Source organism: Musa acuminata, chromosome BXJ2-1 (genome assembly GCF_036884655.1).
Source record: "Musa acuminata AAA Group cultivar baxijiao chromosome BXJ2-1, Cavendish_Baxijiao_AAA, whole genome shotgun sequence".
NCBI classification, from domain to species: Eukaryota; Viridiplantae; Streptophyta; class Magnoliopsida; order Zingiberales; family Musaceae; genus Musa; species Musa acuminata.
Window position 1 is genome coordinate 11,066,300 of NC_088338.1, and position 25,640 is coordinate 11,091,939.

The following is a 25,640-nucleotide window of genomic DNA, read 5'->3' on the forward strand; positions in this document are numbered from 1 at the left end:
CCTCGTTTCCTGCCTTGCAGCTTCGCCGGCACTGCTCGAAAGATCGAGTACACCTTGAACAATATATTTAACGGTGCGGGTTTGGTTTGAATCCGACAAGAACTCGATCCGAAAGAGAAAGGCCAATTTCCTGTTTCCTGGCATACGGGTTTATTCTGAACCCGACAGAAAAACCGATCCGGAAAAGAGAAAGACCTATTTCCCGTTCCCCGTTTGCCGTTTCCATAAAACGTAATTATATAATCTAGTGGAGTAAACCCATTCGTCTTCGAACGCGGGTTCAGTGGAGCAATGTGGAAGCAAGCCTTCGCTGCCACCGCCCGGCTGGCTTCTTGGAGACGGCGATTCTCCGTCTCCACCGCTGTGGGTTCTGAGCTCCGCCGCTCCGTTGAAGAGCACTTCCGAGAAGTCTCCAATATCACCCCGCCCTCGGTAACGTCATGCCCGCTTCTCTGTCCTCATAAAGGCCCCGTTTCGTCCCTAACCTCTCGTTCTTGCATGAACTTTAGAAGAAGAAGTTGATACCGCCCCCGCCGTACTCTGTCGTGGAGGGGGCGCTGGACCGGAGCGAGGGGCCGGTGCTCCGGAGGGCGTACGGGGAGGAAGAGATCAGCATATCGGTCCGACGCCGCGCCTTTGCCATCCCGTCTCGTGGTGGAGGTAATGAGGATGAGGTCGATCGAGGCCATGACTTCATCAGCGAGCTCTTCCTTTATGTGAATGTGTCGAGGCCCGGGCGGAGCAACTCACTCCTTTTTCTCTGTGGGCTTTATCCGGATGCCGTCGGAATCCTTTCTGTGTACCTCATCTCTAAGCAAACCCCTGATTTGTCTCAGGGCCGCGTCTTCCTGTAAGTTGATTACTGTACTTTTTGTAGTCTTTCTCTGTTTCCCTGATCTGATGAAAGTGTGCTTGAGATTTCCGTTTGCTTTCAGTATCAGTGGTAAAATGCTTGTGAAAAGTTGCGATCTTGGTGTAATTCGACTGCCCTAATTGATGAGATGATTAATATTGTAGTTTTCGGACTAACATATATTCTGGTTGGTTCACTAAAATCTGTGGTCTCCGATTTTGAAAGTGAATCGAATGAAATTGTTGATACCAATAATGTTGAAGTGCAAAACATAGTCCAGAAGTGTCTGAGGTAGATCGTTAATTTGCTAACTTGAGTGCATGATTGCAGCTCTGACACTTGTTTTCTCATCGGTTATCGCCTTTCTGTCTTTAAACATTTGAAGTTGTTGGTTCGATTTTATTAGAAGGTAATTCTGGATTGCCCGAAAATGTCAGTAGTCGGCTGCTTTCGCTTTGACCATAGACCAAGAAGTTAGCATATTGGCCTTCACTTAAATTGATTAAGATGGACATGAACCAAGATATTTTTGACTGATGATTGAGAACTTTAATGTGCATGCATTTTTTTATCATCAAGTTGTTGACTTGACTTATCTCAAGGTAATCCTTCAATGATATGATCTCTGTAAGTATTTTCATCATATGACCATTATTGGCTGCCTTTGCTTAGCCATATTTTAAAGATAGCACACTTGCCTGTACTTAAAATTGATCAAGATGAATAGCTGAAAATGGCTTTAAGTTTTTCCTTTTTAATGGCTTAAGTTATTCCTACATTGTCTTTGGCTGTCAGCCAAACCTGAATTGGTGCTGTGCATTTTATATGCCTTGCAAGATTCATTTTTCTTTCTATGTGGATGAGATTTGAAATGATTTATGATTGTTGAGATGTTTGAATTTATCATTTCATGCTGTCCTGCTGGTTTGATGTTTTGTATTGGCAAATGTTTAACATGCAGCTATTGTAGGATTTCTTTAGCAGACAAATAGAATACATGATTAGGCTTTGTTCCTTTTGCTTGTTTCGGTTTTTGTTGAAGTTGCTTATGCTAGTACCGTCAATCTAACTAAACGTTTATGTTGGTTAGATTGAGTTTGCACTCTGCTGATACACCAACAGCAACAAGATCGTAAGTCTCAACTATATAGTGCCACCATTGAGATCTATCAAAAGTTGTGTTTAGTTAAGCTAAGAGGATTTAAATCTTTATTTACAGTTTCTGTTAAAGTCTTTTTAGGTCTTCCTTGACTTTTCTTTGTATCACTAATAGTAATCATTTCACCTCTTCTGACTATCGCATTCATATGTCTCCTAAGCATTAAATGAAAGAAGACATTGCACATAGTTTGAAATATGTGTTTGAGTCTATCAAAACTCGCATTTTATCAGGCTTTGCTGCACACAGGCATCATGATTCCACTGATAATTTCTGCAGTATCAAACACTTGCATACGAGCCAATTTGCAATTTTTTTCATCAAGTTAGGCTAAACTTGATTATCTCTTGCATTTTTCTAGGATGTTTCTCGTATATAAATCCAAAGCTGAAAGACAATTAATAATTTAAATAGAAATATAGAAGTAGTTTCTGTGAACAGTCTGTTGAAGTGAGCACCCCAAATTGCTCGAGATATAAAGCCAATTGATTCTCATGGTCTTGGACGATTTGTGCTTATTCTGAAATACACCTGTTATGAGTTATCAGGTTTTCTTTATCTGGTGTTTTAGTTCAACTGAAAACACGAACAGATTTTACCTTTTTCTCCTCAAATGACTGCTCTGGCTGAATTTGCAGGGCGTTGGACCAGCAATTGAGGGATGCTTTTTGTATATATTTAGAAGAACGTGGAGTTAGTAAAAGGCTTTTCCCTTTTCTCCAATCTTGGCTATATCTGAAGGATCATCACAATATCATGAATTGGTTTAGGAAGGTCAGTGATTTCATCAACGACATTAAACCAACATGAACTTTGTTCTCCATGAGTTTTGGAGAGTGACCTGTTTAAAAGCCACATTTACAAGTAGCTTTCGTTGAGCAGGACATGATGTTTGAATTCTAATGCATGATTCTATACAGTTGGGAAAGGTTTCTCTGTGGAAAGCGTTGGCACTCATTTGGGTTTCTGTTCGTCTTCTTCTCTTTTACTATCTTTTGTTTAATTAGATTATCTTACCCCACATTAGGAGTAATTGAGAAAATTATGGATTGAAAGTGGGATGAATTGCTTGTTTTAAGAGTGCTCTTCTAGTACACACCATGGACAAACTTCCCAAGTTTATCACCTGCAGAATGAGACATTTCTAAATGATGCAAGCATAATTTTTGTTCACTTAGTAATGAGACTCCTGATGATTTTGTTTATGATTGTAATTAATCATATCAATGGATTAATGAAAAAAGAATAGTCTTTAAGGCTAATTCTCCAGAGAATGCAGCCCCAATATGTGATTGTGATTTCTTTTCTGTGCACACACAACCAGAAGAAAAAGGGTTAGTTCATTGGAATAGGAGTATTATTGTTGAGTTTTTTTGGCAGGATTTTGATCAACATTTGAGGATTTCATCTCCCAAAGAAAGTCCAAGTCCTCTTTAAATAGAGAACAAAAAATTAAATAGAGAACAAAAAATTATTTGTTTCCGGTGAGCATATGACTAATGTTTTTCATATTCAAATCAAGGTTCGTTATATCGTACCGTACCGTACCGACGTTTCGACCCCGGTTCGGTACAGTACGGTACCGGTGTACCGGGCGATACATCAGGGTATACCGAATAATTTTTTATTTCTTTCATACTGTAGTAGTGCTATAGTATAGTACTGTAGCACTGTAATGGTACCGGACGATCCGCGTATCGGTAATCTGTCGGATCGGTACGTATTATCCAGTACGGACAGTATGCTTCGGTATGACAGACCTTGATCTAAATCATTAGTGAATATTCTCTTCAACCACAATGCTACCCTGGGCTCAAAAAAAGCTATTATTGATAAGCAAAACAAAAATGTTAAATGATTAACGATAGCATGCTCTTTGTCTTTGTCCTTGATGTTATCTGCAAGCTAAACATACCATACATCATTTAGAAGCACGACTAATATTTTCTTAATTTGATTCACAAGCATTGCCAATTTGTCTTTCATTAGATCAGTTTTGTTTTAATTTTAACCTCCATATGATTCATCAACTTCCCAAGAAATCAAATTACCAATCATATTACACAGAAAAAACCTAAGACGGGTCTACAGTGTAAAACCAATTTAGTTTTTTTTTCCGAGCTAATTATATATGATCATCTGTAGTTAATTATATTTAGTATCTCGATTTCGATATTTTAAAAGGTTACATTAATATGATTGTAGTTACAAAAATAAAATATTTAACTCTGTTTTTTTTCACGTCATCAATGGAAGATACTGTCATGTACAGAAATATTGTTTAAAAGAGCGATAAAAAAATATTTAAAAGATGGATAAAAAGATAATTTTACTATTCTCACTATCCAAAGGATATTAATTTCATAAAAGAATAATTTTGTGAAAGCTCTAACTTTGTCCTCTCCTCCAATTTTGTTATTCTCATCCTCGTCCTTGTCACCTTTGTCCTCCCCTCCCCATCTAAGAGGATAACGAAGCTATAGAGGAGGACGACGTCAAAGGGAAGACAATGAAACTTTCACAAAAATTATCCTTCTGTGAAATTAATGTTCTTTGAATGATGAGAATAATAAAATTATCTTTATATTTTTTATTTTATTATTATTTTTATATATGAAAATACGTACAATATATTTCATTAGTAGGGTCGACAATGTAAGGAAAGATAAAATTAAATATTTTACATTCATAATTATAAGGATGTCAATATAATTTTTTAAAATGTAGGAATCAAAATATTAAAAAGATAACTAATTACAAGAAATAATCTATAATTAGATGCAGTATAACCACCTCAGTCAGAACTAATAGGTTGACTATACTATGAGATCAAAGGAATGAATTGGACTATACCCTATCATAGATTTGGCAAGATTAAGACCTATTCAATCGTCTCCAAGGGATTGACACACCACAAATTTTGCTTGCAATAACTCATTGACGACAAAGTGTTCCAGATTTAACTCCGGACAAATTACTGTCTCATTGTCCAGTAGAGCAGAAACAAGAACTCTAATCATCCATAACTTTGAGGCCTTAAATGAAACAAACCAAAGTTATAATGATGGTGAAGAATATATATATACATGTATCATGAATGTAAATGTCAAGGCAAGACAGAATCTTGCATCACTTTTCTGCAGGTCTCGTCTTATTTTTCAACAAACCAACAAGCCTTCATTTGCTCACCTACATACAAACAAATCCCACTGACACATCTATGAATCCTTTCTGCAGTGTTTTCTTTTACAAGTTCCAGAAATAATGCATCTTTGAGCATCAAAAGTGATGATGTACAACTTACTTATCTATGGTCAAAACAAGAGGAGAATCTCCCTTATCAACGATAAATGACCTTGATATACTTTTGGAAGCAGTAGCAATGTCCACAGTGTACGTACCATGATATCCACTGAATCTAAATTCACCCTGCGTATTGATGTTGCCATCAGCATGAGATAACCACTCTTGCCTCAGAGCAAGGTACCTTTTACCAGCTTCATTTATGTTGCCTTCAGCATCCACCAAATGGGAATGATCTCTGCATGTGAACAATTCCCAGAATCCCCAGAGCAAGATGCCTTCGACAGCAGGATGAGCGAAGGCTTCTCGAAGAATAACCTCCAAGTCGTCAGCTCGAATATATTCGTTTTCTGCAGAGACATCCAATTCGGTGAACCAAATAGGGAGACCAAGTATCGCCAACTTGTCCAGTGCATCACATATAATTTCTCCGACCGGATGGCTGATATGACCTTGTATACCAATCCCTCCTATAGGTGCACCTCGTTCCTGTAAATCAAGGATTTGCTGAATGTACTTTTCGGGAGTGGACTTAGAATCACATCCATCTTCTACATTATAATCATTGACAAACAGAATGGCAGAAGGATCCAATTGATGGGCTTCTTGAAACATGTATGCCCAGATATCTTTTCCCAGCCTATCTTGATAGAAAGATCCATGGAGCATCTCATTGTTCACATCATAGTGCCTAAACTTGCCTCTGTACCTAGATAGTAACCCTCTGATACGGTTCTGGACAGCTATCATTAGATCATTAGAGTCCAACGATCGCACCCATGGCTGGATGGCATCTTCTACTTCCCAGAAGATGCAGTGGCCTCTTGTCTGCTTACCATGTTTGTGACAGAAATCTAATAACTCATCTGCATCTTTGTAATTGAATTTTCCTTGTTGTGACTCTGTATGGTACCACTTCAGCTCATTCCCAAACACAGCCCAATTGAAATTTTTCAAAAAGAAATCAACAAAGTCCTCATTTTCAATGTTTGATCTGTTGATACAACCCCCAAAAGCAAAGCAGTTGTCAATTTGTTTAATCTTCAGAGATGCACCGACAAGACCTTCATTCTCAGAACCTGAAAATTTAAGGATGACATCACGCTTTCGTATCTGCAGGAAAAGGTGCAAAATAACATTATTTGACAAGCACGGGTTTAGGAAACAATAATATTATTATGCTTTTCAAAGAAATATAAATATTTCTATGTCATAATTGCAATCATGGAAAAAAATCTTATGACTGAAAATACCTTATCAGCTTTTTCCTTGAGAACTTTATATCGTGCCTTCCTATTTACAGGAAATATCTGCAGTTCTGACAGCATCAAATCGACACCTGGTGGAGGACCTTGCACATAAACTATAACTTTAGATGGTCTTTTTTCAATTCTGAATGATCCTCTAATTTTGTTCCATCTGTCAGAGTTAGCTTCAACTTGCCCCCCATTGATCCACTGGTTGTCTACACCAAGTGCTACGTTGACATGATGAGGACTAGTTGCTCCTGAACCTAAACGTACCCAAGTAGCAACTTGGTAGGTTACGTGTAACTTAATCCTGTCTGTTATTATCTGGGAGGGGCCCATCCAGGTTTCTGTGCGATTTGTAGTGAGGATAAAATGGCTGCTTATTGGTTGATTGTGATTGACAGAATCCTTTGCTAAGGGAAAGAACTCCTCTGGAACTGTGCCTATGCTCAGCTTACACGAGCCAAGAGGATTCCACCAATTAAGGCCATCAGTGAAAGAGCTATTTCTGATTATGTTAGCTCCATGTGAAACATCCTGCAAAATCAAGTGTGTAACATATGATCTTGTTTAAATACTGCATCATCCCAACTATTGCAAATTCTGTTTCTTCAGGAATGGATTTGTTTAGAAATCAAATGGAAAAGAAATGTCAAAAGTAATTTTCATCATGAATAAACAAAAGCCAGAAAAGCAAAGTCATACAATGATAAAGAGTAAAGATCAGGAGAAGGGACCTTAACGTAGAACTGTAACTAAAATCCTAATTCCCTACAAACTTCAACTAAGCATTGCCATTATGCACAACAAACAGCACTGTCAAGTATCACATCTAAACCACTAGGCGAGGTGATTGTCTTTCACACGATTTATCCTCTTTTTTTTCACATAAGTTAATCATGAAAACTGAAAAGTAGAATCCACAGAGTGAAGGATAAATAGATAGATAGCTTAACCTATCAAAGCAAGTTGGATGAGAACAGAAACCAACACAAACAAAAATGGCTGAACTGTGAGGAATAAGATACTGATGGTAACAGAGGAACAAAGATGGCCATATACATTGTAACCAAAAAACACAGGGTCTTAAGAATAGGCTAAAATGTGGTTAGGTGCAAGCATTGATCAATGGTCACTTAAAAAGCTTGTCAAGGAATAGGCATACGTAACCTGAACTGCTGCAGATTGGTATTGCAGTTGTTCAGATTGACAGGGAAAAAAAGAAGAAAACTTTCCTCAAACTAACAGCGCAGAAACAGATGTTATATTCAACTGTGGAAGTTTAGAGGCTATAACAACTTAAAATTGAATTATTTACTGATTGCATATTCTCAAACCCTTTCTAACTCCTTTTGGGGTGATGATAACTTCAGGCAGTTACATCTTTAATTACATCAAACCAATCATTGCAGTGGAATCCCCAACTACAAGCAACAAAAAAGGCCCTAGCCAAGAAGCAATAATATACAGATGAACCATGATACTCCAAAACAAGTGACTAGGTAAGTTCATTGTAGAATAGTTGACATGAAATATACAGATTATACTCAAAGAGTATCTCAGGCACATGAAGTCACCAAACTAACATACCAGTATGTTGATGGATCTCAAAAAGTTTAGTGCATTTTAAAAGATTGAAGTTAGATTTAACTTCTAAGACAATCATTTCATACCTCACAATGTTCCACATCAGAGCAAGAAACTACAACAGAATCAATCAGCAAGTCAACACCTGCAGAAGGTCCTTCCAGATAAAAAATCACACATTTTGGCATGCTAGTCAATGAAAATGAGCCTTCTAACATTTCCCATCTTTCTTTCGACACCATAGCCCTGCAGAAATAGCCATTTTCAACTTTCTAAAACCAAGAAAAACTGATATCGACATGAAAGCAGTTATTCTCTAATTACAAGAGCTGCAACCTTCCAACAGATATATAACTCAGTTGGGAGTCCAGGTGCTCCAGCTTAAGTGTTGCTTTGACTGCAGAAGGTTCCTGATGAGCTCCCGAAATTCGAACAATGACAGAGACACTGTAGGTTAAACCAGTTGAAACTTTATTCGTTATGTCCTGTTCCAAAGCATGCCAGCTCTCAGATCGATTTGTTAGGACTGCATAATTTGATCCAGTTTTTGCAGTGACTCCCTTTAAAGGACCAAATTCCCCTGATACAACAAACCCATCACAAAGATTAAGGGACCAAGACTGCAGTCCTCTGGAAAAATCATGATTTGATATAATATTGGTACTGACAACCTTCCTTGAATCAATATTGTCTCTGAAACCCTGAAAATAGAAGACAATATTCAGCAGGTATTTTATTCATATCGATAGTGTAACATCTGAGATAAAGCAAAACCTCATGATTAGACAGTCAACCATCACAGCCATGTAAATGTTAAACTCTTATCTCGATGCATGTGTTGAACCTAAAATTAACATCCATCATATCTTTAAACATGATTAAGGAACACAATAAATGAAATTTTAATAACATGATAAAATGTAGTATAGTCTACCCTAGTTTTGTCAATACCATGTCAAGCTATATCAGCATTCTCAAATTATCATCGGTAGCAAAAGGAAACTTCATGGAATAAGCAATATTGTATCAGGGATAATGCTGAGAATACTGACCTTCCTCAGCAAGGTTTAAAATTTTGATCCAGTGAGTCTGGGTCAGTACTGTCTAGACCAGGAAGAGGTTGAGAATAGGGAGGAGGGGAGGGACAAGTGGAGGAAAAGGAGAACTGGCGAGGTGGAAGGAGACAGTGAAGTGTATCAGAGGGAAAGGAAGTGGTGACAATATTGAGGAAGCGGCAACAGTGACACAATAGGGTGGATGAAGCAGCGGCCAAATGGAAGAGCAGGAGGAACAAGAGGTGGAAGATGAGGAAGAGAGACATGTCAAAGAGAGAAAGAAAGTGTGAGAGAGAGAGAGAGAGAGAGGGCGGGAGAGGCGAGGAGAGAGAAAAAGCAGCTGACAATTGAGACACTGATCAGCTCATTTCGGGGAGTCTGGACCAGTTTTTTTCTTTTTTGTCTAAAAGAGTTTGAACCCCTTTTTCGCCTTAAAAGACCTGAACTCATGCTTCTTAGGTATCGTGAGAGGTTGCGAGCCTATTCTCCCTCTCTACTTTTGCTCCACCACCGTGGCTCCCCCAACGCAGCCTATTTTCCCTTTCTGTGGTATCACTCGATCACCGCCACAATCCCAGGGCCACGATTTCAGGTATTCCTCATCTTCTTCTCCTCCTCTTCCTCCACCTCCTCTCCTCCTCCCTTCTTTCTTCTTCCCCTTCTACTTCCTCCTTCCTCTTCCTCCCCCTCCCTTAGCAGCATAGTACCTTGGTACATGTCGGTGTGCTGTGTGTCTGCATACACAGTGTGCCATGTGTCTACCGATACATCGACATTGACTGAACCAATACCAGTCCAGCCATCAACTAGTATGGATCTGATATCCAAAATTTTATTCCTTACATGGTACTTCTAGAATCTAATAAACTTGGATAGATGAGATTGAACCCAGTTCCTTTGTAGTACAAATGGTCAGCAACAATGTAACAAACTATAAAAAGATTGATGAAAATTTGATGGAGAATAGAGCCTACATTTTTTGGCTTTTATGTACAATCCACTGTATAGACCTCATGATGAAGGTGACCGGCCATACCCAATTATGAGGAAAAATAGAGCATCTCTCATTTACTGGAAGCCATGTTCCTATGGATATTATTATCATCACTGGATGCATGCATAATTTTACATAGGGAGAATTCCAATAACCAGTCTCACTCGAACTGTCACCCACTTTATCTTTTTTAAGTCTATCTAGTAAAAAATGATAAGACTGAAAGCCATGTTCACTGAACGGGCTAGCTCCCTTATACTAGCTCATTAAATTGGAAGACCATAGGAAAACACATATTATCCTCCAAATTCTGTGATGCAACAGTTGATATCATTGTCACTATGGATAGTATCTCAATTCTATATACCAATATATTTACAACTTTACGACCCATGATGAGCCGTTGAAATATGTTTACAATGTAATAATAAGACTAGATACAAACTACTAAAAGCGCAACCAATGTCATTTTAAAATGATTAGTTGATTACAGGATAGTTCCTATTAATTTGTGATTAATTACTTATTCATATATGTCAACTTATTTATGTATGTCATGTTGACTAGTCTAGTGAGAAACCACCATTTCACAATATAACATGACTCCTAGTAACATAATTCAGAACTAAAATTTGTCATTTCTTCACCTCAATCAAATGGGTTTACCTTAATATAACTGATTAATTGTCCTTTTGCAGTTGAGTGTTGGCTATAATTTGGAGGGTTCATACTATAAAAAAAGAAAATAGCAATGAGTGGCCTGTCACTAACCACTTTGATAGAACCCAAGATAGACCCATTTGATATGGAGTTTTATAATGATGACTTGGGCCTCATGATAGATTATGTGTGTGCGACTCTAGATGACATTAGACCATTCCATCTAGTTTTATTTCAGAAGCACTTGAGGAAGGAAACTGACAGGGGTCACAGGATGAAACTGTTTAGTATGAGGAAGATTGAAGCACAGTGTCACAGGGCGAAAAGACAAAATAGTCAGGACATCAATGCTGATTTTTGCTGTTGATCCTGTTGTTGCACTTGTTTGCAGTGAACTTGAGTATCAAACAGCTCTAGAGTCATCTTTAACAAACTGGAACAATTTATATTACTGTATTAGCTCCTTTCTTATTCCCTATAAACCAGTGGTGAATGGCTAAGACACCCATAGGCATAGTTGCAGTATTTTGTCTTTCAGTAAAATGAATATAGGCTTAAGGTATGTTCGAAAACAAAGGTTAGTGACACTTAAATTTACAATACAACCTATTTTTCAGTCAGCTGAAGCTAATCACACGTACATCAAAACATTTTTGTCAAATAAATATGCAATAGTAACTACGGTATGTACTTGGCTGTGGCTTTAGCACAATAAAAGACTGGAAGGATCAAAGTCTTAATCACTTTATAACAAAAAAGTGCTACATATATTTTTAAGCAAGTAGCTTCATCCAGAATTTGATTTATATTAGCCTGCATAAATCAGACTTCCACATTCCGTCTGGTCAACATCAAATTTCCTTTCTTCAGTGTTGCACAAAGAGACAAATGAAAATTCCAACCATTGGTTATTACTTAAATGAAAATACAGAAAAGCATCTCTAGGTTTCATGTGTTCTTAAGGTTTTAAAGACTGTAAAAGGCCATTGAACCAAAATATGGAGAGTTCCATGCAATAATTTGTCATGAATTATTTTCAGAAGCCCAAGAGCTCATCTTGCAAGTATTGGCAATATTACATCAAATGGAACTTAAATCATTCACCATATATTCTTGCAACCATAGCTCATGGTGTCCACCAATTCTGATATGATATTGAAAATTGATCAAAAATCACTTGAGTTGACTAAACTCAGCCAAAGTTGGCCACCTATACGCCATTTGACAACTTCAAAAGAAGGGGAAAAAAAAAGATGAGTGGAGCAACAGAAGAAGACATTGCTACTGTAGGTGTGAATTAAAGGAGATATTGCTGCTATTGTTTTTACTATTCACTACAAACATCATATTTGTCATCTTCCACCACTGTTGCAATATTTGTTGTCCAACATTAGTAGAACAAAGAAGAGACAAAGAATAAGCCTTAACCTTAAGGAGATACCATATTCGAGAGAGAAGATGTGGCATTTGCCATGTCTCAGATTCCATGAGCACTCACTTAATTAAAGACTTTTTAATTGTCTTTGTATTATTTAATACTTCTCCGATATGGTGATTACAGAAGCACTGGGATTATAATGGGAACCATCGCTATATTCAAAATAATCAGAACTATATGTGGAGCAGCTTTAACTCTTTTGTATGACAGATAGTAGTTATGTACTCATCTTTTTTGAAAGTTTATTATTTTAACTATTATGAAGGCAAAAGAATTTGTTAATATAATTTTCTTTACTCATTCCATCAATGCAAAAAAGTTTCTTCTTTCAAAAAAGAAAGATTCTTGTAGCATAAAATAGTTTTCTTTTATTTCACCGATCCAATCCAATTGATCAAATAGATCTTGGCCATATCATCCCTAAACAATCCTAATATTACCAATTTTGTAACCTATGCTTGCAGCTTCTCTGTTCATTAAACTAAACAGTATCATTAATAGACATCTCATAGATCAATATTTATGGGAAGATTTTAGCTATACTGACCTCATCACTTGGTGGAACTGAAGCTGCAGCTTTCATTGCCCGTCTTACTACGAAACTATCAACAAGGATATCAGTACCCGGTGGTGGCCCTTCTATAAATATAATGGCTCTTGAAGCAACACCATTTAGGAGGAATTTTCCCTGCAACTTCACCCATTCCTTGTCTGATGCCTGAATTCTTTTCAAGTAAGAATAGCGCTTAGGCCACTAATGTAATTTCCTTGAATGTAAATTAGTCAAATTTAATCTTATGGCAACAATAAGTATGTCAATGATGGGTTATAACAAAGTGATATCTTACTTGGCGATGCCGATATATTGTTCCCGACCATTTGGTGATTGAGCCCACAACGTTGCTCGAACATCAGCATTATTGGCATTTCCGAATGTCCGAACTACAGCAGTAACTTCATATGCAAGCTTCCTGCTTACCCTGCCTGTTATTTCTTGTTCAATCCCATTCCAGGTTTGATTCCTTTCAGTTGCTGAAACAAAATACCTTCCCTTGACTGGAAGTATTTTCCCATTCACAAGAGAATTGTGCAAGAGAATCTTGCATCCTCTTCCAGACCAATCACTTAATCCATCTTCAAACTGAGGATTTCGTACTATATTCTCATCCACACTGGTAGCACGACAAACCTCCGTATCCTATCAATAGAAGATGCAAAACAGGTCACCGTTAAAAAAAGAGAGGATTAGGAAAAGATGAGATTGTGGTCATGGCATACCATAATGAAAAAGTTGATAGTATGTAACTGATGTATGTATTAGCATACATTTCTACTTGTTATGGATACATATAAAGAAAAAGGGAGAAGACATGGTGTGAGGATAATTATCGAATCCTAACATGTCCTACTTGCCAAAAATAAAAAGAAAAGAATCTTAAATATCCACACTCGTGTTTTTGGCTTCATTGGTTCCATAAAGGTTGTTTCTTTTATTACTGTGAATTTATATGGTATGTGTTGAACAAATAGAAAGTGTTATATTCATGCTCTTAAATTAGTATTGTATTCTCCTAATGTTCTTAAACTTAACATTCAAAATATGAAAAATAAAATATTAAACAAGAAAATTAGATGAAGGAAGAAAAGCAAAGCATCAAGTCCAACAATCATGTAGGTTTAAGTATGTTTTAACCATCAATCATCCGAAGCTTGTGCATCCTTACCACATTTAAGTTGCACAAATGAACATGACAATATAAAGCATCCTACTATGCAACAGATGGTGCTATCTAATTTCACATTGCATAAAAGTGCCTGGTTAAATCATTATGCTTCCAAAAACATATGTTTTATGGTTAATGCAAGTAAAGTGTCAGAACTATCAAAAACATAATTGTATGGTTATGAATTTGTTTGTAGCATGATATTAAAGAATTTGCAGTAAGCAATTAGATAATTCCATTGACTAGATCAAATGCACATACATCACAAGATATAGTGACAGAATCTATAAGCAGATCCATGCCAGGATTAGGCCCTTCCAAATAAAATACTACTCGTCTTGGCATGCTAGTCAGTGAAAAGGAACCTTCCAACTTCTGCCAGCATCCTTTAGAAACGAAGGCACTGAAAAGCTGAAGGTCACAAAAAAGAACTTATAAACGAAGATCAATAACAAAGATCAAGGTTCTTAATACCTCCCAATAGACAGGTAGCCAGTAGAAGAATCTGAATTCTCGAACTTCAGTGTTGCTTTGACTTCAGCCGGTTCATGAAGAACCCCATATACTCCAATATATGCTGAGACATCATGTTTTGCACCAAAAGTGACTTTTGCAGTGATGTCCTGCTCCAAACCTTGCCAGCATTCGCTCCTTTGTGTGACTACAGCATAGTTTTCCCCTGAGTTTGGCTTTACTCCATTCAGAAAACCAGACTCTTTTGAGGCAACATAAGCATGGCAACAATTGGGAACCCAAGGTTCCAGCCCACAAGAGAAGTCATGGTTTGAGATGATGTTTATTACATGATTCTGTGTATTGACCATCATTTCCATCCTCTGCTAGAAAAATCACGATTCAGAAGAACTCACAATTGATTGCATCTTAATATTATCAACAATTACATCTACTTGCATGTGTGGGTGTCGTTCCATACTTTGTATTAAGAGTTAAAGAAATATCATTACCATATTATAGATGTTCCCCAGCAGCTAATCTACTCTTGTTGCAAATGTTGCTGCTATCAGATCATGTTTCCTTTGAGAGTAAAAAATAATTTTGTGTCATCAAGGAAGAACTGAGATCCTAGTTTTATTTTTCTTGCATTTTGTCACAGTCAAGATACTAGATCCAATACAACTGTTAGTTGTTTATGATGACAATAAAATGGTGTTGCTTAACAATCAGGTATACCACAATATCAATGTGACATTCTTTGCATGTCTTCTAAACTGTACTAGGATTAGCTATGCTTATTTTGATCATTAGATGAGTGTTCCATGAAAAATATGATATTCTACATTTAATAGCTTATGGAATGAGCTTGATTTCTATCAATGAGAATATATAGGATGTCCAATAACAAATACATTTCTTAGTAAGGGAGAATAATTACTTAAACTATAAGGATTCATCGGATAGTAATTCCGAGAATAACATTTAACCAGAAGAGCTGTGACAATCTATTTTTGTATATATTTATGGTTTTGCAAAAAAGTGCTTTCTTGTAACATAATCAAACATGAGATTTTATTAGGTGTGCCATCTGGTACTGCATATCGGTCCCTGGCCGGACTGGGTTGGTACCTATGTACTAATACATGGTATGCCGGTATATTTTGAAGGCTTAAAGAGGAAGAAGGAGAAGATGAACGAACAAATGGCGGTGGAGGAAGAAAAGGAGGAAGGAGGAAGAAGAGGAGATAGTGGAGAAAGGGGAGGAGGAAGAAGTAGGATGAAAAAGGAAGGACGTGGCAATGGAGGAAAAGGAGGAAGAAGAGGAGGAAGCATATCTAAATCAACATCTGGTGATGCTGTGACGGGCAACGGGTGATATAGCAGCAGTGTTCTCCTGAAATCTCCGAAATCGATGGCACACAACAGTCAACAATAGTGGCTTGTGGGAGCAAGCATGGGGAAGAGAATTGCAAACATGAGCCCTGAACTAGGGAAATTTTTTTTTCTTTTTTTATTGGCCAAATCGGACCAATAAAAACAGGGACAGTCAGCGTATTGGTTCACACTTGGACAGGTGCATACCACTCATTTCATACCGGTCCGGATGAAATGACAATCCACTTGCTTAGTTTAATCAAAAGACTTTTAGTACTCACATTAATGTATCAGCTTATTTTGGTTGTCATGTACAGTGCAGACTTATAAACTTATTCAGTCAGACTAATCTCTATCGGCATCAGATTTGACAGGCTTGTTACAGGACCAAACTGACAATATGGCAAAAGATTTAGGAAGCCTACACTTAATTTCCTAATCAAATAAAGAGAAAAACCCAAACACCTAAACCAGTAACTCTTCTAGTCAGATTAGTAATGGTAGGTCTGTATTGATGCAAGGATTGGCAGCTATCCCTTGAATTAGAGACTGAAAAACTTAAGCAAAAGCTTCTGAATTGCACTACATTGCATGACAATACAAAATATATTCTATTTAGCACAAAATTGTTCTCATTAGATATGCATTACATTAAGGGCATTTGATCGTTTTTTCAAGTGCATTTATATGCTCCCCAAAAAGAAAGAAAACTCCTACCAAGGTTTACTATTTTGCCCGGATCAGTCGATACAACAACAACATCAACAACAAAGTCAAAGTCCCAACTATTTGAGAGCCCAAATCAGTCGATACTGACCAATATTACCTGTTTGGGCATGAACCAGAACATGAACTGCTCCTTTTCAGGAGATGCTGTTTGATTTTTTTTTCTTTTAATAAGCCCTAGGTCCACACGTTTTGCAGTCACTCAGGAATCACAACAACACTGAGAGTCACACTGAGAATCACAACAACGCTGAACTGGTACTTCCCCTCCTCCTTGTTCCTTCTGTTTTCTTTTTCTTCCTTCCTCCCACAGTGAAATGGTAAACCAGTACACGCCAGCATACTATGTGTCCATACACTGGAATGGACCAAACCAACATCAGTCTGGTCAAGGGTTGGCATGGGTTCAATACTTGAAAGTTGAAATTGAAAACCTTGACTCTTACCAGTACTGGAACCCATCGTGTCATCCTAATTGTAGGCATTCGAAACATTGTTAATTTATGTTAACTACCATGTATATGAAAATAGCCAACCCTAGATAGTTGGGAAATTATGTTTTAAATGTCATACAATACCATTTTAATAGTAGAAACATGGCCAAATATAATGTTCTATAACTAATTATATGCACCTTTACATGCATCTTACAACTCATTACTTCAAAAACTTTACAATTATTATTCCCTAAGTTCTTGACTGTAACATATATTGTCTATTTATTTTTAGAAATTTTTATTTACACATTGATTAAATCTTTTGAACATATTTTAATATGTACTGCACCACATATGTGCTGTAGGATAGCTTTACCACTTAGAGATCATGGCCATCCTTCAAAACATTAATATTTATACATGAAAAAGAGGTTTTTAATGGTACTTGTTAAAGTCATTGTCTTACCACAGTTTAAGCAGGGATGGAACCAGTAAAACAAGTATTTAAGTGTTAAGAAAGTGATGTGTATTCAACCATTTCTTCCATAGTCCTGTTAGAACAATCAGGGTAGAGTTCTATACTCACCTTCAGCCATTCTCTCTTGAGCAGTAAATTTCATTTCAAACACACCATAAAACTGAAGGTTTCTATCCTGACTCCATTTTAAGACACTGCAACATAACACACCCTATTACTGTATCTGCAATCTCCTGTATCCAACCCCATCAGCCACTGTGCTCAGAGGATGAAAAAGAAGTGAAAAAGGGGAAAGAGTCATCTTAACTTGTCAAAATTTGTGAATCATCATGCCACTGGAAACAAGGCCATTATCACCATCTCCATCTCTAGTCTAGGCCATGTTGAATCCCACCAAGACCACCTCCAATAACCACTTTTACCAGTTACCACTACAAAATTTAAGGTTGCTTTCACTTATTATAGTTGAGGCAGAAACAGGAACTAAATGGTATGGAAGAACGGAAAGGAAACCAAAGAATCGAGTAGATTTAGAAATAGAAAAAAATTAATATGGAGAAGAAATAAGTTTCTTGTATTTACAGGCCACCAGTCAACAATAATTGCAAAATAACTAAGACTATTGTAGTACTATAGGTCATTTATTGGCTACATGATCCAAACACTTGAAGACATGTTGGATGGTCCTAAAATTTTGACTGAAATGGAGCATCTATAATGAGATAAGGCCTCCTACTGTGAGCCAATAAAAACAAAGACCAGAAAATGGTTTAGGTAGAAGATATTAAGGACTTTCACCGAGGCGATTATGATGCAGAATAATTTAAATGGTGTAGCAGGACCAGATGCAATGTAGAAGAAAGTGACAAGTGCACATTGCTCCCAAAAATGTAGGATCCAAGGAGGGTCAATGTATGCCGCCTTAACTCTAGGAACAGAGATACTATTTCCACAACTTTGATCTTGGTCACCTCAATCAAAGGAGCAAAACCAAGACTGGAAGCAATATCTTCCACACATTTTAGGGAAATGTATATCAGAAACCTATCAAGAAATTTGAATTAAATTCTTAGGCCTTGCTTTCACTAGATGTGTAACTCTATTGGCATTATTAGTAAGAAATAAGAATTATTCTACAAAGCTAATCCTACAAGGATGGACTGGAGATAGTATGCTTCATTAGTGATCTGCATCAGATAACGATATCAAAACTTCTATTCAGTGTATTCTTCTGCAAAGAAACAAATTTTGTAATCATGGCAAAACATTAAAAATAACTGCCTGCTCATCAGAGCACAAAATAGAAATCAAGTCAGTAGGAAAAACACTTTTTCCAGAGAACAGCCTGACTCCTTGTTTAGTATGGTTGGCTATCAATTAGCAGCTTGATTCGTATCCCTAACAATTATCTTTTTACATCTCAATAAGTGTCTAACAAATCACAATTTAGTTCTATTCACTGATTGAAGACACAGTTAATTTTGCTTTGCAAATAAAATAAAAAAGAGAGGATTATGAAGGTTGACAAAATCAAAATCCTACATCATTTTCATGTAACAGCAGACAATATGCAGCATCATAACTTTGTAAATTTTGCCTGTTGCCCAATATCAATTAGCATTCAGAATACAATATGCATCCGAGTACATGTTGCCCTCAAGCATTTCTACTCAGTCTAAGAGATGCCTCACAAATAATCCTTTTACAGCTAAAAGTATGTACTGCAAATGACAGTCATCATACCTCCCATAATGTTTACCCATGTATGAAATTGCAGATATGATGCTAAACCATTTGAAGCAGAAAGTTACTGGATCTAGTAGGTCATAATTAGATAAAGAAAAAAGCAAGATGAATAAGCCCCGAGATGAGAATCAGGACAGGCCAGTTCCAGTAAATACATCTTTTCATGTAGGGAAAGATTGTGCATACCTCAGAGGAGACGACCACAGAATCTATGAGCAGGTCCACACCAGGAGGAGGTCCTTCCAAATAAAACACTACTCGTCTTGGCATGCTTGCCAGTGAGAAGGAACCTTCCAACATCTCCCAGCAATCTTTAGAGACCAAGATCCTGAAACAGACAAATGTGGTCTATAGAATCCTTGGAAAAGAGAAACTGATAAACAAAGTGCTATGTTCTTAATATCGTTTGAATCACATTACCTCTCAATGAACATATAGCTAATCGAAGAATCTGAATTCTCCAACTTCAACGTTGCTTGAACTCCAGCCGGTCTATGATCCCCATAAACACCAACACATGCTGTAACAGTATATTTTACACTGACAGTGACCTTCTCAGTGATGTCTTGCTCCAGGCCTTGCCAACTTTCATTCCTATGTGTAACCACAGCATAATTTCCACCCGAGCTCGGCCTCACTCCATTCAGGAAACCAGAAATTGCTGAGGCCACATAAGCATGGCAACAATTGGGATGCCAAGACTCAAGCCCATTGGAGAAGTCATGGTTTGAGATAATGTTCATTGGGTAACCAGCCTGTGTACTAACAACCACTCTGGCCCCCTGCCAGAAAAACTTGCTAATCAAAAAAATTAATCCACACATAGATTAAAGAGCCAGTAAGTGTAAACATTCTTGAACAAGATGGAAATGCACTAAACCCCATAGATGAAACCCAGAGGCCCAGAAAGGGCATTCATCAATTACACTGCTTCCTTTGATTCTTGCTACAGTTTGTACTCACTAGGATCTGTACCTTGGATATTTTACAAGTGTCTAAAATGCTGCAATTTTTTCCTAATTATCAAATCTAATTTTAAATGCAAATATGTGTTTGTTTCTGTTAAATGAAATCAAGATATTGTGACAGAAGCACTATCTAAAGTATAAACAATAAAAGAAATGAAGAAATTCTAAGTGAGGAAAAAAAATCAGATCAACCTTGCAAAGCTGTCAGAGAAGTGATCTCTAGTTCTTAAAAATGGAGATATAAAGAAAGACAATAATTACAAAAAAGAAATTAAAAAATGATAACACACAACAATATCATATCTGAGAGCCATTCATGCTGCAGTTGCCAATGGGTGCATTGTGGACCACCTGCTAACTCTTAGTTTCCAATAGCAGGAAATCCTCATTGTTGTTAATGTGGGTGTAAGAATAGATCCCACTCTGGCCAAACAACCACGTCATGTCACATTGCACTGACCGACACTAGCAATAAAGATAGATTCATTCCTGAGACATCCACCATGTTGTCAACAAAAGCTGGATCCCATAGTGGAAATGATGATTCTTAACATAATCATACTGCCCGAAGTACCTCTGGCATGATGTTTACACCAGCTGTTGTCTCTCCATACGATCGACATCCACTATACAAAAAAGAGTTTTGTCAAAGGTGCTAGGCGCTCAAAGGAACCAAGGTTAGCGCTATAACTATGTAGGGAAGTAGGGCAAAGGATGCAGAACTAAAACTTACTGGTCAAGAAACTTATAGCTGACATTGTCATGCTAAGGTCATCCTGGGTTTGATAAAAGAACCAGTATGATGTAAACCTTATTGACATTCCAAATTACCAAACCTACTCTTAATACAATTTTGTATTCAGATACTTTTCCTCGTAAAAGAAAACAAAATGTTGTGCGACATCAAATTCTTGATTATTTATCAATCAAAATTGTACGCCCAAACAGCATTATAAACTACAAGGAAAGAAATGAACTTTAGGAGAGGCAAAAAAAAATCAGATCATAACTAGAGAAAAACAACGATTAAAATAATCCAAATTTTGTTTTTTTTTTTAAATCGACTAACTACACAACACCTGAGTGCCGTCGGCGTCTCGATCGCTGCCACTGCGTGGTAGATCTACTGCCGGTACTTCCGTCTTCTACAGAAGGAAATATTGATCGGCATGAACAAAGAAAAGGGGCGAAAAACAAAAGCCACGGAAGAAGGGGAATTGTACCGTGGGGTGGTTTGGTGGAGACTGGGGCAAGGGCTTCGAGGAGGATCGTCTCGGCGGTCGCAGACAGAAGGCGGAGAGGCACATCGTAGTAATCACACTAAGATGTCAAATATGACATATATGTGAGCTCCCCAATCTGGTTCCATTCTCAAGTTTCGGTTTCGCTTTCGCTTTCGCTTTCGCTTTCCGGGAATTGCTTCGACTACAAGAAGGGGAGCGATCCACCACGAGCGAAGCCTTTCCTTGAGGCGGGGGTTTTCTCGATCAATTTTATCTATTTATTTATTTATTTATTTATTTACATGTCCTTATTAATTTTTTATAATCGCATATTTACCCTTGCAAATTTTGATACAGCATATAACCGAAGCTTGCCTCAACTTTGCCTAACTTAGATCAAAAGAGCGTATTAAACATATAAAACGTCTAAAATATCGTCAATATTTGTATCAATGTTTGTAAATTGGATATTTTAACTGACGTTAATCGTTGCGCTTAATGCAACGAAGATGAGAATAATAAGTATATTTTAGGTAGTTATTATTCATATCAATTAATTAGAATATATTGGAGTGGAATATATGAATGATCGAAATACTCATATGATGTTGGTAAGGCCAAATATGATATTTGAAAATTTGAAACTGTATATATATATATATATATATATATATATATATATATATATATATATATATATATATATATATAGAGAGAGAGAGAGAGAGAGAGAGAGAGAGAGAGAGAGAGAGGGGTAGGAAGGCAGATGCAACTTCTATTTCTTGTGATGGTACTATTTAAAAGTACCATGTCCCATGTCCCACACTTAATAGCTGGAAGCTGCTTAGCAGTCGCATGGTTTATGGCTAATAACATACAGAGACACACTAATGAGCGAATCACTAGACACGATTTTGACATCGTTTAAGAGATGTATGAAAATATAAAACAAAAGGGATGTTGGTACGTCGAAAAAGGGGAAAGATCGTTGATAGGGGAAAGATTTGTGTGTGCATGTTGGATGAAATATCATGTTAGCTGACGACAAAAATAATAAAGATCGAAGTCTGGATTTTTTTTTTTTTTTTTTGTGACTCAACCCTATGATAAAAATTAAAAAAAAATTCATTAGCCAAATGTCTCTTTCTAACATGTAAATAATTTTTGTACTATGTAGAAAAGGAAAGAATATTCCTTAGAATGTTTTGGAGAGTATAGTATAAAACTATCCCTTTGTTCTCAGACAAAGAGGAGGCAGGATCTATCTATGCGGATGATACAATTATTATATATATGGACACATATATATGATTATTATCCAAATATTCACCTTTATCATTTATCCCTCTTGAAGATGTACTACAGGTGCTTTCACAAGAGGGACCTGAAGTCCGATGTTTGGTTTATTCGACACATTAAGTTTATGCTTCATCGATTGGTGGCATCGGGAGGATATTAATGGGGCTCGAGGGCACTTAACCTCCACACATCGAGCAAGCACTAACAAGGTCACGAACATTCGACCTCCATGCTCCAATAGGAGTCAAGGACGATCGACCTTCGCACGTTAAGCAAATGCCAATAAGGGTCAAGGATGGTTAACCTCCACATGTCGGGCGAACACTGATAGGGGTCACAGATATTGATGAGGGTTGGGGATGCTTGACCCCTATGTATCAGGTATATGTTAACAAGGTTGGCAATACCTGACCCATACACCTCGAATGCATTTTTGAAGGGGTTGGGATGACTTGATTTAAGCCTTTGAGGGCTCTCTTCAAGTGGATCTAGTTTTTTTTATTAGTATACCTTGCATACCTCTTCCTTTGTGTCTTTCTACTATGGTACGATTTTTCTCATGTGGGTTGGATTTTTTTATTTACGTGTCTTAGGCATATTTCACCTTATGCCTTCCGTTGCAATAGATTTCTTCTCATGTGAGTCAGGTTTTCTTAACTCACATGCCTTAAGCATATTTCTCCTTATGCATCCTGCCATTATAGGTTTTTTCTTATATGAGTTAGGTTTTTCTGACTCATATATCTTGAGCATATTTCGCCTTATGTCTCATATCGTGAGTTTTTTCTAATATAGATCAGGTTTTCTCAACTCACGTCTTATGTATATTTTACTTTATGCCTCCCAATATGATGAGTTTCTTTATACTTTTTGAGGCGATCTTCGCACATCGAGCGTCTTTGGGCCTTTTAAGATATCCCTTGAAGGGTTAGAGTTACCCTTCCTAATGTACTATCATATTATAATTAATTTAAGAGTTAGGGCATTATCTTTATTAATTAGTCTCTCTTTAGATCCGACCCAAAGGGACACTTATCTTTAATATGGGAGGTGAGAGATTGATCCTCGCCCTATAAATCTTCCTTACACATAGGGGTATGGCTCATTCTCTCATTTGAGCCTTTATGATCCCCCTTAAGAACTTTTTCTTCTTAGCTTCAATCTTTCTCTCTAAGGTGAGTTGGTCCTTTGTTCTCCTCTGAGCCGAGTCAATCCTTATGTGTCTCGACCTTCAAGTGTGTCAACTCTCCAATACCTTAGCTTTCCAACACCTAGGTTCCAAAGCACTTTTTTTACCTTGCGGGTTGGGATATCTTTCTTTTTTCACATAAGCTCCTCCTGATCTGATTGCCAAATGGTTAAAGAGGTTAGTGCTCCATCCTTAGACAACTCGAGGGGGGAGAAAGTTTCGACCTCCCCTTCATTGGGAGAGTTAGTCCCCGTGAACCCAAAGATCCTTTGAGATTTAGAGTCCATTAAAAGCATATATGATAGGGATTTAGTAATGACTCCATAATTCCTATACCACTTGTGGACTAGGTATTTTATCCCGACCAAGTTCAACCTACAAGTCTCTTGGCCGAGTCATCATCCATATGACTTGATGTTTAGTTTTTTAATTTTTTGGCTTATAATGCATTAGAGGTGAGACTTTGCTTTCCTCTCAACTTGATAATTGTGTCTTACCTCCAATGGTGGAGGATATCGCCCTCTTAGATGACCCCCAACTCGTAGTGCTATCTAAAAGTGTTTCTATGCCAGTATTACTCTAACCTATCAACTATTTATTGCCTACCTTCAATTATGCAAGGCAAAAAGCAATTATTACTTGGTTGCTCTATAGGGTTTTAATGTTAGTGGTGTCCTTTCCAACTATAAGGGTTGGAATGAGTGCTTCATCTTCATTTATATAGTTTGAGATTGAGAGTTCAATCTTGCCGCTCTATAGATAACACACTTCTCTTCTTGTTGCACGAGGAGATGAATTAAGTGCTTTGATTAAGATATATACTCTCTTTTTCCAAGACTATCAGGAAGATGATGAGGATAAGCTGATCAACATGGATCTTAACCCGACTCCTCGGGGTATGATCTAAACATCCCACTTATCTCATTTTTTTTGTTTTTGAGAAAATAATATATATAGTCTCACAATGTTATCTTACTACAAGTTTGGATCTTTGAGCTTTTAAGATAAGGGGAGTTGGTTTCTCTTTAGGCACAACAGTGGCCTCTTCTCCTTCACTCGTTCATGAGCCATCACCCGATGTGTCAGCACAGATCTAATCCTATCACCCTTCTATCATCAGTCATCTAAGGAAGAAGAAAACTATAAAGAAGGTATCATGACCTCGATCGATCGAGAAGCTCGAGGTGGAGCAAATTCCTGAAGAGAAACTAAACGAGGTGCCTCCTACCCCCAAGGCACCATCATCTTCAAAGGGTCCTGAAGCTCAAGGTCCTCCTTAAAAACAAGAAGAGAGAGGTAAAGGTAAATGCTTAACCTATGTAAGGGTAAGTCTCTATTCTTCATGATGCTAAAGATAGTCGACCTATCGAACCCAACTTCAAATGTGTCGTTGTAACCAATTTGGGAGGTTATACAAGAAAGGTAGAAAATACAGAGCAATGCTAAAGCCACACAACAATACTATTGAGGGTCCCTATGCTCTGAGATTGCAAAGTAGATATATCGCTCCCCCTTAAAGGTTTTGCTTAATATAGGCCCCTTTCAATTTGGCACTAACTTACCCCGTGACCCAGTTAGGTCATTGACTTTAGTTTTCTAGAGCACCAGGTTCCCTAGTCCAAATCTTCAAGGGTGAATACCTCAATTGTAAAACTTGCCATATCTTTTTTATATCTTAGCATTCTCAAGTGTCTCAACTCTAACCTTGTTGATTAGGTTGA

General features: G+C 37.3%; 2 protein-coding genes across 5 annotated transcripts; one reads left to right on the forward strand and one right to left on the reverse strand.

Moving 5' to 3' along the window:
• Positions 1–253: 253 nt before the first annotated feature.
• On the forward strand, positions 254–2,956 carry LOC135598904 (uncharacterized). The gene is made up of 3 exons (XM_065093374.1): positions 254–432; positions 510–850; positions 2,651–2,956. The coding sequence occupies exons 1-3, from the start codon at positions 292–294 to the stop codon at positions 2,820–2,822; spliced, it is 654 nt and encodes a 217-aa protein (XP_064949446.1). The 5' UTR covers positions 254–291; the 3' UTR covers positions 2,823–2,956.
• Positions 2,957–5,053: 2,097 nt separating this feature from the next.
• LOC103996705 (endo-1,4-beta-xylanase 2) lies at positions 5,054–21,672 on the reverse strand. Of its 4 annotated transcripts, none has more exons than XM_018830748.2 (12): positions 21,432–21,672; positions 21,288–21,350; positions 19,661–20,022; positions 19,427–19,568; positions 14,498–14,859; positions 14,285–14,426; positions 13,148–13,497; positions 12,847–13,024; positions 8,489–8,853; positions 8,239–8,398; positions 6,569–7,102; positions 5,054–6,428 (listed from the first exon to the last, which is right to left on the reverse strand). In XM_018830748.2, exons 1-12 carry the CDS (start codon positions 21,513–21,515, stop codon positions 5,313–5,315), a joined length of 3,858 nt encoding a protein of 1,285 aa, XP_018686293.2. In that variant the 5' UTR covers positions 21,516–21,672; the 3' UTR covers positions 5,054–5,312. The 4 variants fall into 4 exon arrangements, with proteins under 4 accessions (XP_018686293.2, XP_009415952.2, XP_064949448.1 ...); XM_009417677.3 differs by having other exon boundaries at positions 21,288–21,353; XM_065093376.1 differs by lacking the exon at positions 6,569–7,102 and having other exon boundaries at positions 21,288–21,353.
• Positions 21,673–25,640: the final 3,968 nt, after the last annotated feature.

Coding starts and splice junctions, on each gene's coding strand:
- LOC103996705 (XM_009417677.3), bottom strand. CDS start 21,515: ATGTGCCTCTCCGCCTTCTGTCTGCGACCGCCGAGACGATCCTCCTCG. Junction 20,023..21,287: donor GAGACGCCGACGGCACTCAG/GTGTTGTGTAGT, acceptor TTTTTCTGGCAG/GGGGCCAGAGTGGTTGTTAG. Junction 14,860..19,426: donor CTGTGGTCGTCTCCTCTGAG/GTATGCACAATC, acceptor TTTTTCTAGCAG/AGGATGGAAATGATGGTCAA.
- LOC135598904 (XM_065093374.1), top strand. CDS start 292: ATGTGGAAGCAAGCCTTCGCTGCCACCGCCCGGCTGGCTTCTTGGAGA. Junction 433..509: donor CCAATATCACCCCGCCCTCG/GTAACGTCATGC, acceptor CATGAACTTTAG/AAGAAGAAGTTGATACCGCC. Junction 851..2,650: donor TCTCAGGGCCGCGTCTTCCT/GTAAGTTGATTA, acceptor CTGAATTTGCAG/GGCGTTGGACCAGCAATTGA.